Genomic DNA, 14,889 nt, shown 5'->3' with positions numbered 1-14,889 from the left:
TACCACGACTCCATCGGACAGATCACACACCACTCTGCTCTGACACCTGGACAGGCCAAGCTTTAAGTCTAATGGTGGCCATTTCATTGTTTCAGAGTCTCCTCTTAACATTTTAAAATTATTTTGCATAAGATCAGACCATTTGTGGAATTCGACTTTTTTATTCACTGATTAGCAACATCTAAGTGAAGGCTATGGCCCAGGCCCCGTGCTTCATGCAGATAATTCACAGATAAGCATGAATCGCATTGCCCTTTCTCCATTTTTGGTCTCTGACCTCTGAATATCAGCCCAGAAATCAGATAGTTGCTTTAAATTAAATATATTAAAAATGAAGTAGAAATCCAAATCCAGAATGAATCCAGGCACAATGACACACCCAGTCCTGCAAACCTCGTGCTAAACGTCAACACACAAGAGGCAGCCGAGCCCTGCCTTTCAGCCCCGGCCTTGAATCCTGGCTCTGAGCTCATTTGCTCTGCAACCCCAGCACTGCAGTGCTTCCCGGGGCCTCTGATCTCTGGTGGGATGTGACAGGGCCGAGCACATAGCCGTAACCACGATGGCCCACACGAGTCCTGGTTACAGAGGGCCGTTCCCAGGAGGAATTTTGTGGGGGCAGTGGGCAGCACAGGTGGGCTCCGCACAGGGAAGGTGCGCAGGGCGTTCACCAGGACGTCGGGAATGAACCAGGCCCTGCCGTGTGGCTGCGGACTCCAAGAGCTGTCAGTTCTCGGGCACTCGGGCACCCCCGCGTCATGTGGCCAGCTTGGGTCTGCAGCACTGTCCGCACACTGCCCGGCTGTTCATTGCAGGGCACTGATCTGCACGGTCCCTGCCCTGCAGCTGCATGCTGGAGGGAAGTTGGGAAGCAGGGTGCCTCACCCACCGGGGCTCTATCCACAGGGGAGTCCAGGCTGGTCTGTTCCCTCTGCAGTATCTGGGCTCCCTCCTTCCCCACATCACCACATTCTCCTCGTGGGTGTCTGGAGGGCACCATGCAGGTCCACAGAGGATGGCTAGATTGCCTGCTCTCACAGGCAGCTGACTAGCACCACAATCGCACCCAGCCAGGAGGTTACTCTGTCACCCTGCCTGGCGAGGCCGAGACAAGCTGCAGAGGCCATAGAACACCAGCTTTCCAGGGAGGCTGCAGGGTGCTGCTCAGAGTGATGCCCAGACAGCTGATGGCTGTGGCAGGGCTCATCCTCATTCCAAGGGCATCTGCCACATGCCTTTGACGAGGACACTGAGGTAGACACTTTCGTGCAATTCATCTGCCTGCCCGGCAGGCTGAGTCCACTTTCTGTCATGCTTAGAAGGGTTCAGAGCAGAACACCGCCCAGGGAAGACCTGAGGTGTGATGCTCCAGTCAGCTGGGGAGGCACGAACACACAAAGGCTTCTGGAAATGGAGGGAAGGGACCGGTGCCTGAACACCAGTCACATGCCAGGCACCTTATGTGCATCTCGCCATGGAACCTGCACCTTCAGGAGGAGGGCATTACTGTCATTTCTTTACAGATGAGGACACTGCTGCCCAGAAGAAGGGTCATTGCCCCAAGTAGTGAAGTGGCCCAACCATGATTCCAACTCAGGACCTCTGGCAGCGAAACTCACGTGACCCCATTCCACTAAATGATGCCACTTTGTTTAAGTCAAACAAAATTAAAGCGGGTGCCAGGCACAGTGGCTCATGCCTGTAATCCCAGCACTTTAGGAGGCCGAGGCTGGTGAATCACTTGAGGTCAGGAGTTTGAGACCAGCCATCTCTACTAAAAATACGAAAATTAGCTGGGCGTGGTGGTGCATGCAGGTAATCCCAGCTACTCGCGAGGCTGAGGCATGAGAATTGCTTGAACCTGGGAGGTGGAGGTTGTGGTGAGCCGAGATTGCACCATTGCACTCCAGCTTGGGCGACAGAGGGAGACTCCGTCTCAAAAACAGACAAACAAAAAATGGGGAGGATTAAAGATGCAGAATCACCGAGGACACTCGCGTGAGGTGCTCCCAGGGTGGGGAAGCAGGACACCGGCTGTGTGGAGCATTCCGGAAGTGTCGCTGGAGTCTGGCCTGACTCCAGCTGGGAGGGTCAGGCAGTGGCCTGGGGCTCTGTCCACGAGCTTAGGAGCCCCATGCAACGAGCCCTCCTCTGCACTCAAATTTGTCGAGTGCAACTCTGCAGTGGTCTCTGATTAAAAATTAAACAAAATGAACTTCTCCCATGGCCAGCTGCACTTTCTCCTGTGTATAAATACACGAGCACAAGCAGCCGGCTAAAGATAAAACAAAGTTGCTTTTGGCCGTGCCAGTGAGCCAGTCTTCCGTGAGGGGTGAGGGGTCCCCAGGCCTTGAGAGAGTCCCTCAGGGCAGCGGCGACAGCGGAATCGCCCTCGATAGCAGTCGCCTGATCACTCTGCAGCTCCGCTGGCTGCTGGAGCCAGTTTCTGTGGCCTGCTCACCAGAACAAAGGAAACCTGTGGATGGCCCCTGGGTCACAGTCACGGTGTGGACAGGACTCTGTGGCCTCCAGTGGCCCTCAGGGTGCAGCTCGTGCCCTGTCCTCACTAACCCTGACTCCCAGCATTCTTCCCAGGGAGCCCCCAGACAGAACTGGCTCTGCCCTGGGAAGAGGATGGGGCCTGATGGGCCTGAACACCTGGTCCTGGGGCACAGGAACCGCCCAGACCTGAAAGAGCCTGGCCGTCACAGGTCAGCTTCCCTGTGTTGTACACGAAGGCCCAGAGGGGAGAAGGGACTTGATCCGTGTCTCCTGGCTGGAAAGTGGTGGACAGAGAGAGGGGCAGGAGCATCCGTCTATTGCTGTGTGTAACACACATGGCCCAGGCTGCTCCTGGCCACGGGGCTTCTTCCCTCCCCAAGTGCCATTTTCCTGCAGCGCAGATCAGGGCTCGCTGTGCGACGGGTCAGTGGCCGGGTGCACGGGTTCGCGAAGCGTTCACGCAATGCCCCAGTGCGTGTCAGAGTCGTCTCTGTGGTGAGAGAAACATCTGGGCCACAGTCCTTGTCCTGAGCTGCTTAGAAAACACGTCTTGGATTAACTCCTCAGAATAAAGATTCCCAACTAGTGAAACTGCGCAGACTGCGCTACTAACGCAGACGCTCCTTTCACACCTGCTTTGATCCCACTCTGGCTCACAGTGACTGGCTCGGCCACAGGCCTTTGCTGGTGGGTTCTGAGGTGAGAGCAGAAGGGGTCTGAGCCCCACGAGCTCACGGTCTAGTGAGAAGGTGAGTTGTGGCCCGAAGCCATGATAAAGGCAGGGACCAGGGTCCGCCACGTGGGACCAGCGGCCCTAAGGATTCTCTGCCCTTTTCGAGCTGGATGTCAGGAGCCATGCCCTGTGATGGAGGCCTTGGGTGCAAGCAAACCCACACCTACGCAAATGCAAATGGCTGTTTCCACCTAAGACACTGTCAACTTCAGACGTCTGTCCAGGACTGAGTCAGTGTCTCTGTGGCTGAGATACCTGGAGAGCGAGAAGCTGGTGGCCATATTAGTAGGAAATCCTGTGGTTTCTTGGAGGAGAAGTTGATGCCAACAGATCTTTTCATTTTTTTCTGGCCTCTGGTATGCAGCCCGTGAACGGCTTCTCCTGGGGGTGCCCTTGATGGCTTCATCAGTGAGGGCCCTCAGCTCTCCCCTCAACTACCACACAAGCACAATTTCAACAGCATCAAAATGACAACAGAAAGGCAGTTCCGACATCACCATTTTCCATAGGCTTATTAAGCAGTAAGACACAACAGGGCATGAATTATTATGCAATAACTCATGCCTAGAAGCCATTTCAGACTCAAAAGTCGAAGGATTCATCATTATCACATATTCAGTTCTATTTTTCTTTTTCATGCTATAAAAAGAAATCATGTCTAAATCTCCTAAAACCATCATAGTTACATCAAAAAGTGGATTGGGCTATCAACTCTGACAGTTTAAAATAAACCAGCGTGGAAAGGCCTGTGGGGCCGGGTGAGCCCCCTCGGGCATGGGCTGCCTGAAGACCCTGCTGGTCTGTGGGTGCCACATCAGGAGGGTGGGAGGGCACATAGCAGTCTGAGGTCTGTCATGTGATGGCGCCACTGGAGGGCCCCAGCTGTGGGCCCTGAACCATGCGGCTCCAGGGGGTTGGCCAGGCTGGTTCATCAGCAAGTGTGACCACACTCCGACTCTGTGCGGGGCGCTGTGCCAGACCCTGAGGACCCAGCAATGGACAGAGGCCCCCAGGCCTCCCTTTGTGGGGCTGACATGCTAGATAAGGAGTGCTGAGGAGAAGCCTGCAGAGGTGCATCTCGAAGACCCCTGGGAGGCAGGTGGACCCTACCAGAAGCACCCTCAAGGGCTGCTCCCTGACCAGTCCTTCTGCACACCACAGGCCCTCATTCCCCGCCCTCTCTTTGCTGCCAGGTGGGAGCAGGAGAGGGCAGGGCTTCCCCCAGGAAAGATCTCTGGGAGCAGCTCAGGGTTCTGTGGCCGCCCATTCCTAGGAAGCTAAGGGTGGCCCTGGGGCCACAGGTAGGCCACCCTGAGAGCCCCCTTTACCCTCGCCGGGGGCAGAGGCGGCCTCAGAACCAGCAGGGCTGGCTCTTCCTCCACGTGCAGGCCCAGCGCACAGCCTATAAAAACCAGACCAGAGTCTTGCTGCTGCAGGCCCACCGCTCAGACACCCGTGACCTCCCGTGCCCACTTAGCTTCGTGCCTGGCTGGCGCCCCCACCCCTCCAGGATTCAGGGGAGCCGTCCTCTCTTCACTGCCCACCCGTGCTGGCAGACGCCCCATGCTGGCTGCATGGTTCTGCCCCGGGCTGGCCTCTGTGAGCTTAGAGGTTATTGGCAATGCATTTCCTCCCTGTTCCAGGCCTCAAGGCGCGGTGCGTGTTTGCTGGAGGGGCTCCCCAGACCTCCCATCTGGCATGGAGGGACTGAGTGGGTGGGTGGGTGCTGTGCCCACAGAGAGAAGGTGAGAGCTGCTCACTGCACAGTCAGCCACTGCCCGATGCAGCTGGCTGGGTGGGCAGACGCTGGGCCATGATCTCACGGCCCCTGTTGATAACAGCTGGAGCTGGAACACGCTCCCTGCTGAAGGTGGAACAGGGGCCCTGGCAGCCAGGTGGCCACTCCAAGGATGTCTATGCAGTGGAAGAGCCCAGAACCTGACTCAGGAACGAGAGAGGGAAGAGGCGAACCCGAACCCACAGGGAGCCGCGAGGCCTCAGGAGGGTGCTACCTGCCGAACCTGCGCTTCCTGTATTTGCAGGAATTGTATTTGACGCTGCTGTCAAAAGCAAAGCATTCTCAAAAACCCTTTGTAATCTGCAAAGTTCCATTGTTCAGAAAGACATCGTTATGCTTTTCTCTTAATGAATTTATAGAAATAGGTGAAGACGACCAACTTACACCAAGAGTGAAGCTCTGGGGCTGATGCCTGATATCCCGGGGGCTGCCTAACTGGGTCCTGGGGCCATGCCTGCTCTGCCCCTTCCTGCTCTCCCTTTCCACCTCCACACTTCTCAGAGCAACCTCCGGAGTCTGACTTACACTGAGGGATTGGGCTCCTGCCCTTCCTGACATAGGGGGCACTGAGCTCACTGTTCCAGCACCGACGCGGGGATGCTCACTATTCCAGCACTGATACGGGGACGCTCACTATTCCAGCACCGACGCGGGGACGCTCACTATTCCAGTGTTCCCGACATGGAACGCTCATCACTACTGCAGCACCGACATGGGAACGCTCACTACTATTCCAGCGTTCCTTTGTCGGTAATGCTCACCGCTACTCCAGCATTCCCGACACGGGGACGCTCACCACTATTCCAGCACTAACATGGCAGCCCATGTAAACCAGGAAATGGGGCTTCTTCCTCCATCAGGCAGCTCAGGGACTGGATTCCAGGACACAGGGAAAGGCCCCAAGGCTATGACACTGGAGCTGGCTTTCAAGAATCAGCAGAATTTCACCAGGTGGAGGAGGACTTCCAAAGGATTTGCAAAGAAGAGCGAATATAGACAAAGGTGATCTGGCGCTCGTTGGAAAGGGCCGCCCATCTGTTTGATCAGAATGTCAGCTACGACAGAGATGTGGGGATGTCAATGAAAAGGCAGGCTGGGTCAGAGGACTGTGATTGATGATTAGTTGATTGATTGACTTAATAAACCCACATTAAGTGCTATTACACATAAGGCAGCATTTCAAACCAGAAACTCTCAGGCTGTTCCCTACGTGATTTTTAGTGCCTCTTCAATAAGCCATGCAGAAATCCAATCAGCAAGGCTCAGTAAACACTAATCAATCACAATCCTCATCGTCACTTCCTGAGACCATAAAGCGCACGACGGCGTAACTGCTGGGGCATCTGTGATGGGCTCCGAGTCCCTGCATTGTTCTGGAAGCTTGGCCACTCTACTGGTGCATGGGGCATGTTCTTAAGGTTCTGTTAGATGAGAAAAGAGGGTATCAGGAGAAGTCAAAAGGACAAAATCCATCAACAGAGGGGTGCGGTCAGTTACGGAGCCATCTTTCTTGATTCTTAGGAAATGGCCTTCTATGTGCTGCTTTCTATTTGCAAAATCATCACATTGAATTCACTTGCAGCACAGAATACCTTGGGAAGTTCCATTTTAATCCATCTCTATTTAGGGGATCTTGTTTTTAAATGACCCAGCTTATGGCTTTCAATGTCTCAAAGGAATTAAGAACTTTCATCTTCACATATTTCATACAAATATACAAGGCAGTATTTCAGTTACCCTCTCCTCTACCCATCAACACTTTATCTTGAGACAGACTAAGAGCTTTGGGTTATTTACTGAAAGTGAGGACCCAACTCTAGAACTGTTCCAAACTCAGCATCTCCTCATTCAGCATTTAGGGGTAAGATTAGCACAGCCAATGATGCCTACTAGTGTTTTAAGATATGACCCACTGTCCCCTCTACTCTCCCTACCCACCATCCATCCACCTACTCAGCCACCCGTCATCCATCCACTCATCCAGCCACCCACTCACCTATCCACCCCCATCCAACCACCACCCACCCACCCCTCACCCTCATCCACTCACCATCCACCCACCCAGGTATCCATGTACCCACCCATGCATCCATCCACCCACTCACCTACCTATCTATCCACCCACCAACCCACTGACCCACTATTCATCCACCCACCCATCCACCATCCACACAACTGTCTATCCACCCATCCACTCACCCATCTACTATTCATCACCTACCCCCACCCACCCACCTATCCACCAATTCATCCACACATCCATTCATCCATCAACCCATCCACCCACCTGTACCCACCCATCCACTATCCACTCATCCACCCATCTGTCCATCCACCCTTCCACCCACCCACCTATCCACCCCAGCCTGACCGTCTCCTGCCTGGCACCCACTTTCTCTAGCCCTGAGGTCCTCAGGGACCTACAAGTCTTTGACCTGGTCTCTGCCTTCTGTCCCCCACCCCTTCCTTCCTCCTCTGATCCCCTGTCCCCCATTTCTGGTGTCTTCAGTCTCTGCCTCTCTGGCTACTCCCTCTGAAGCCTTTGCAGGGCCTAGCACGGTATCTCAGGGAGAACAGCAGCAGGCTCACCCGCCCTGCTGAAGGTCTGCTTCTCCCAACTCCGTCCCCCCAGAACTTTGTCTGGGGTCCTGTTGTTGAACTAAAGCTGGCTCTGCTGGAGTTCCCACTACCAAGGGCTGTCCTAATGTCACTGGTGACACCCCTAAGAGCCCATCCAGTGCTCTCACACCCTGCCCCCAACACCGCAGCTTTTCACATCCTAGAGGAGCAGCCACAGCTCTTCTGAATGAGCCACACAGATAATGGGGCAGCCGCAGCCCACACAGTGAGGCCCTGCAGTCTGCAGCGTGTGCCCTGGGTGTGGGGAGGGGGACTTCCGGCTCCAGCTCCAGGACACCCTGAGGACGCTGCACGATGCTTGCTGTGGGTTGGCAGCGCTTCCCCTGCTGCTGTCAGAAGATGATTCTCAATTAACGCCAATCCTCCTATTACCTGGCCAGGCAGAGAGCAGGAATGGAGAGCCACAGCCCAGCCATTTAAGAGCAATGCTAACTCGCTGGGCCGCACACGCCGGAAGAGGCTCATGAAAAATGTTAAATCCAAAATCGCCCATTGCTCCTGGATTCTAAATTTAGCGCTGCCAGGCCCGTGCTGCAGAGGCGCCTGCGGGGAAAGTGGGTTACTAACGACCCTGCTTTGTACAGCTGGACACGTGCCGAGGTAAGTCAGGCCCCGGCCAGGGTACACCATGGGTGACATTCATCTTTTCTGGCACTGACCCTGCCATCCACAGCTGCAGGCAATGCCACACAGCACCTGACAGTGCACAGAGGGGCTGGAAGGATGCGTCGAGGCTGACTTGTTTCCCCATATTCCCGCCCCCCAGGTCCTGCTAAAGAAGGTCCACATGTAATCCCATCACTGGCAACACGGCTTCCGTGTAATGGAGGGAAGAACCCCATCTATACAGGAGGCTGTCCAGTGCAGCCCCTCCACCACCCCACCCACAGGGAGGCAGGCTTAGCTCTGAAAACGGCATGGGCAACGAGGATGCTTGTGATGAACCCCAAAGCCTCTGCGTGGCTGCATCCTAACTGTTCTAACTGGTCACTGGGCTGCCTCTGGGTAGGAATTGCTCGAGACAGAGCCTGAGAGACTTGCATGAAGGGGACACGGCCTGTGCCCCGGACCGCGGACAGAGCTGGGCAAGGTGCCGCCAGGCTGTTTCAAAATCCTCAGAAGGGGGATGCTTGCTCTGTTTACAAGGGGTCCTCAAGATAAAACCATGTCCTGTGTTTGAAAGTGTGTGCGTTTTACAAATAGAAGTACTGTTGATGACTCCCACCGTGGCCGCGCTGACGATGGCGCTGGGTGCTGTCCTGGGGACACACTCGCTTTCTCTAACAGAACATCTCAGCCTGTTCATCTGGAGTTGCTCGCCAGATCGCACCCTCGTCTTCCTGTTCCAGGATATCCCTTCTCCCCCTTCTGTGCTTCTCCATTGGACTAGTCTATCCGCATTCAGAAATACAGATATTTCTCTTTCTTAAAGAGAGAGATCCTCAGCCGGGCATGGTGGCTCACGCCTACAATCCCAGCACTTTTGGGAGGCTGAGGCGGGCAGATCACCTGAGGTCAGGAGTTCGAGACCAGCCTGGCCAACAAGGTGAAACCCCATCTCTACTAAAAACACAAAAATAAGCCAGGCGTGGTGGCGCATGCTTGTAATCCCAGCTACTAGGGAGGCTGAGGCAGGAGAATGGCTTGAACCTGTAAGGCAGAGGTTGCAGTGAGCCAAGATTGTGCCACTGCACTGCAGTGTGGGCAACAGAGCAAGACTCCGTCTCCACAAAAAAAAAAAAAAAGAAATCTCCTTGTGGTCCCAGGCCCTGGGGGCTACTCCTCCTGTTCTGTTTCCTTTACACAACCCCTCCTGCTCCCATCTTCCTGCCTCTCTCATCCCGTGCTGCTCCTGCCGTCCACGCTTCTCCTGCTGTCCACCAGCTGCCCACGGGCCTCCCCAGGGCCATCCACACTTCCATGCCCGTGTCCATCTCCAGCTCGTTCTCCCCCACATCTGACGCCCCATCTGCAGCATTGAGGGTGCCTCAGTCCTCCATGAAACCCCCACTTTGCTTGGCTCCTGGATACCCCATGTCCTGTGCCCTCCCACCCCCAGACTCCTCTGAAGGAGGATTCAGAGGAATCTTCGCCTTCTCTGAAGATTCCTCGCCCCAGGGCTCACCTAATGCCTTCTCTACGTGACTTTCCTGTGGTCTCCTGGGGGCCCTGCCATCCACTCACCATCGAAGGACGCTTGTGTCGCTTCCAGCACTTGGTGATTACGCCTGGGTAGAAATACCTGTGTATAGATATTTACACAAACGTTAAGTTTTATTTTCTGGGGCTGGTGTTGGCAAATAGTCCCCAGGCCACATTCATCTACCGCCTGCCTTTGTAACCTCATGGTGTGTGTCTGGCAGGACAAACACAGAGAGGAACAGGGACAGGAACAGAGACTGTGGCCCTCAAAGTCTAAAATGTTTACTTTTCAGATCCTTTCTAGAAAAGGATCCAGGGTAAAGACGTGAGTGCTGACTAGTGTGGTAAGCGTGTGTTTAACTTTCTAGAAAAGGATCCAGGGTAAAGACGTGAGTGCTGACTGGTGTGGTGAGCGTGTGTTTAACCCATGAGAAGCCAGCTACCCGGGTGCACAGTGGCCTCACCATTGCACACACACAACGCACACACACCGGCAGCTGTGTGCCAATCAGAGGCAGTAAACCATCCTCCTCTGACTCCAAACTTCAGTCCTCATCTGTTCAGTGGCTTCCATCTCAAACAGGCAGGATCTCCAGTTCCCCACGGCTGGGCCTCCTGCCTCATTCCCACGCCAGCCCGCTGCCTCCCTACCTGATCCACTCACCCAGGCACCACCCCACCCCAACCCTGGGCCTCGGCTCACGCATCACCTTCTCAGAGAGCCTGGATCCCACAGCACTCCCTGGTCCCTCCTCTGCACTCCTCTGTGGCATCTGTCCCCATGTCACCTGATGGCCCACAGGAGCACTCACTCCAGGGAGCTGAGACTTGCCCTAACCACAGCTGTGGCGGCAGCAACTGCAGGATCTAGAAGTGTGGGTACACAGTAGGCACTCAATTTATGTTTGTTAAACAAACACATACAATTTCTTTCAAATGACAGCAACTGAAGGGAGGACTGACATTAGATGCCACGCATTCCGCACACATGCAGGTTTTACCTGGAAGCAGAAATGTTGGAGGGTCTGCAACACACCTGTCTCTGCCCACACCCACTCCCCAACCGCCCCCACAACCAGTGCGCCCCTCCCGACACCCCCACCAGCGCACCCCTCCCAAAGGCCCCCGACCAGCGTGCTCCTCCCCACGGTCCTGCCCACCAGCGCACCCCTCCACACGGCCCCACCCACCTGTGCTCCCCTCCCCACTACCCCCCCACCTGCGTGCCCCTCCCCACAGCCCCCCCACTAGCATGCCCCTCCCCATGGCCCCCCACCAGAACACCCCTCCCCACAGCCCCTTCAACAGCGTGCCCCTCCCCACGGCCTCCCCACCAGCACACCCCTCCCCACTCACCACCCACCTGCGTGCCCCTCCCTATGACCCCCCCACCTGCGTGCCCCTCCCCACAGCCCCCTCAACAGTGTGCCCCTCCCCATGGACCCCCACCAGAATACCCCTCCCCACAGCCCCTTCAACAGCATGCCCCTCCCTACGGCCCCCCCACCAGCACACCCCTCCCCACTCCCCTCCCACCCATGTGTCTCTCCCTACGACCCCCCCACCTGCATGCCCCTCCTCACCTGTGTGCCCCTTCCAATAGCCCCACCCAGCTGTGTACCTCTCCTGACTCCCCACCAGCAGCGCCCCTCCCCACAGCCCCATCCACCTACGCACCCCTCCCTATGGCCCCCATCTGTGGACCCCCCCTCAGCACTTGTCCTCTCCCCCAGGACCCCACCTTTTCATCCTTCCCCTATGGCCTCCACTTCGCTGTGAACTCCCATCTATGAAAAGAAAATCCAGGATGTGGCTGTCTGGGTGCACAGTGTCCTCAGCAGCACAGCACACGTGCCGGCGGGGGTCACTGCATCAGCAGCACAGCACACGTGCCGGCGGGGGCACTGCATCAGCAGCACAGCACACGTGCCGGCGGGGGCACTGCATCAGCAGCACAGCACATGTGCCGGCGGGGGCACTGCATCAGCAGCACAGCACACTTGCCAGCGGCGGGGGCACTGCATCAGCAGCACAGCACACGTGCCGGCGGGGGCACTGCATCAGCAGCACAGCACAGGTGACAGCGGGGGTCACTGCATCAGCAGCACAGCACACTTGCCGGAGGCGGGGGCACTGCATCAGCAGCACAGCACACATGCTGGCGGGGGGGCACTGCAGCAGGAACGTGTCCTCATTGCAGGCTGGGCGAGGCTTGTCCTAGAATTGTCAAACGCCGGAGCTGACGGGCCTGGGAGCTCAGCCCGTCCTTCCCCATCATTACGGATGAGGTGACTGGGGCAGCAGAGCACAGAAGTGGCCCCTGCAGGGACACCTGGCCAGGTGGAGGCTTAAGGGAGTCGGAGCCCCGAGTCCAGGGCCCGGGTGGCTTCTCCAGTGGGAACACGCACCAGATGCACAGAACAGGCCCCGCACAGCCAAGGGAACCACGAACCGAGGCTGCGCGGTCACTGTTTGAAGATTCCTAAGGAGAGGCACTGATGAGTGTAGGAGCCTGTGAGCGCGGGGTCCCCAACAACCGAGACGTGGCAGCCCAACGCCAAGCTCCCCGGTGAGGGAGGATGGGGTCCCCGACAACTGAGACATGGCAGCCCAACCCCAAGCTCCCCGGTGAGGGAGGACGGCACCTCCAAGGCCACCAGCCAAGGTGGGCAGGACAGAGCATAGGACAGGCTGCAGAGACCAGGAGAGGCCCAGGACGGGCAGAGCCTGTGTCTCCAGCAGTGAAAATGCATCACGCCAGTTCAGCCCAGGGCGCGAGCCAGGTGCCCACCACTGCCGCAGCCAGCGGGAGTTCCATGGCCCCCGGGAGTTCCATGCTAGGGCGGCGTGGAGAGCACACGTCTGTCCATCTGCATTTTTCCTGGGTCAGGAAAGAGAAAATGGACAAAGACCCAGGAGATGCAGTCGCAGGGCAGAGCTCCTGAAAGAATGAGCCGAGCATCTGTGCAGTGTGGACTTATTTTATTTCATTGTTTACTCTGAAGAGAAGGAAGAGTTACTATTGCAGGAACATTTTTTTAAAAAGTGAAACTCCTAACACCCTTAAAACAGAAAACGTTATTCCCATAACAATGTGGGGCTCCGTCTCTGCCGACAGGGGCTGGGTTCAGGCGTTAGCTGTGCCGTCGACAACAGCCCCATTCACCCCATTCATAAACGCTGCTGCTAGAGGAAGGGAACAGCGGCTCTCCCAGAGACGGATCACCCTCCCAGAGAGGGATCCCCTGGAAAATGAGTCACCTCCAAAGAGCTGTGACTGTTTGAGAACCCGCCAGGAGCATAAGCACCCAGTGGAACCCAGATAACTCAGGCCCGGGGGTCACAGCAGGATGTGGTACTTCAGGGCCCTGGGCACCCTGTTGATCACGAGCCTCCCATCATAGCTCAGGGAGGCAAACAGCCACGGGTCGGCCGAGGACCAGTCCACAGCGTAGACGCTGTCCTCGTGCTCCTCATAGGTGGCGATGACATTGTCCTGCAGGGGCTCCTTGCTCCTGCAATGCAACAGAGACGGACGTGAGCTCGGCAGCTCCAGTGGGCCGGCCAGGAGAGGCGCAGGGAGGACGCGAGCGCTGCCATCAGGAGACACGAGAGGTTCCGGGGCCTCAGCTTTCTCCGCTGTGGGATGGGAAGAATTAGAGGAGCCCACACTAAGGACAGTGGGGTGGTCCCTGCGGAAGCCCAGAAACCCTCACTGTCGCCGTGAGGAGCAGGCATTTCTCAAAGGGTTTATGGAAATCGGCGACATTGGCACGTGGTATCTTGGTTGCTTCGGTCCTTGGCCCACGGGTGCCTGGGGTGATACTCTGTCCGAAGTCTTCCAAGGGCCTCCTTTGCTCAGCGGAAAGATTGGGGAAAGCGGTCACCGTGTCTGGACAACACAGGATGTAAAAACCCCTGTTGCTTGAGCAGAAAGGACCCTGGGAAGCAGCTGGTCCAGCTCCTGGCTGTGTAGGAGTCAGAGGCTGGGGCGCAAGGGGCCTTGCTAGGATGGGAGTGGGGCTGGGCTGAGGATTTCCCCCCATGACACCAAGAGGAAGACAACCTTAGCCCAGTGGGAACAGCAGGGGCGTGACCTGCCTGGCCTCACCCGGGATGTTTTCCCACCTCGCCTCCCTTGACTGAATTACCCTCACCGGGAGCCCTGACCAGGGGATCCTCACACAAGAGCCACCACTTCCTCAGCATACGGCGTGCGCGTGGGGAGGGGCCCTGCCTGGCTCACAGTGGCCACTTTCCAGCGGACACAGGCTTCTCTGGCACTTTCTTCCCATTTCACAAAATAATTCCCACTTAATTTGTGTACTGCATTCGAACTGCTTTTGCATTTCTTTGTAGGAAAATGCTTCGCCCCTCCACCAAGACGGACCCTCCAGAGCTCGCACGATCACTGGGAAGTTGGCTTCCCACAAAGTGGACCTGCCAGTGGTCAACTGCTGTTGTGTGACAAATGCCAGGTGCAAATCCTCAGGGGGAATAATGGTGTCCTGAATGCAGCAGGACATCAGGACTGAGGGGTGTCCTAAGACGTCTGTGCAGCCCTGATCATCTCCTTCCATCTTGCCTTGCTCCCATGACACCGCCGCCCAGAGGACAACTCCAGCAGTCTTCCGACCAGCGGGCCCATCGGGCTCCCTCCCTAACAGGGACAGACATGGTGAGCAAGTGCAGACTCCCTGGGCCACTGGCAGAGAGGATGGTAAAGGAAGCCAGGCCCAAAGGCACCAGGAGACTACTGGGCACACTCCACCGTGCGTGTGCTTAAATACTCTTCTACGGCAGACTTGAGTTTCTAAGGATTGACCAGAAAAACAACAGAGTCTGGCTCACGCCTGTAATCCTAGCACTTTGGGAGGTTGAAGTGGGCAGATCGCTTGAGCTCAGGAGTTTGAGACCAGCTTAGGCAACATGGCAAAACTCTGTCTCTATAAAAAATTAGCCAGACATGGTGCCGTGCACCTGTTGTCCCAGTTAATTGGGAGGCTGAGGTAAGAGGATCACCTGAGCCCAGGAGTTCAAGGCTGCAGTGAGCCATGATCGTGTCACTGCACAC

General features: G+C 56.4%; 1 protein-coding gene and 1 long non-coding RNA gene across 6 annotated transcripts in view; both read right to left on the bottom strand.

Annotated features, from left to right (window-relative positions):
• Positions 1-1,867: 1,867 nt before the first annotated feature.
• On the bottom strand, positions 1,868-11,624 carry LOC115894262. Its single transcript, XR_004054340.1, has 3 exons — positions 11,557-11,624; positions 9,799-10,682; positions 1,868-6,454 (listed from the first exon to the last, which is right to left on the bottom strand). It is a non-coding gene; the product is annotated as an uncharacterized LOC115894262 (long non-coding RNA).
• Positions 11,625-12,780: 1,156 nt separating this feature from the next.
• EIPR1 (EARP complex and GARP complex interacting protein 1) overlaps positions 12,781-14,889 on the bottom strand; it is a 169,813-nt gene continuing 167,704 nt past the window's right edge. For 4 of the 5 annotated variants that reach the window (XM_030921127.1, XM_010357903.1, XM_030921128.1 and 1 more), the window contains one exon: positions 12,781-13,330. In XM_030921127.1, the coding sequence (XP_030776987.1) occupies positions 13,156-13,330 (175 nt within the window). In that variant the 3' untranslated portion in view covers positions 12,781-13,155. The other variant, XM_030921129.1, reaches the window with a different exon arrangement.

The sequence above is a fragment of the Rhinopithecus roxellana genome, chromosome 17 (assembly GCF_007565055.1).
Source record: "Rhinopithecus roxellana isolate Shanxi Qingling chromosome 17, ASM756505v1, whole genome shotgun sequence".
NCBI lineage: Eukaryota > Metazoa > Chordata > Mammalia > Primates > Cercopithecidae > Rhinopithecus > Rhinopithecus roxellana.
Note: the sequence above shows the minus strand (reverse complement) of the source record. Positions and strands in the feature narration are given on the sequence as shown.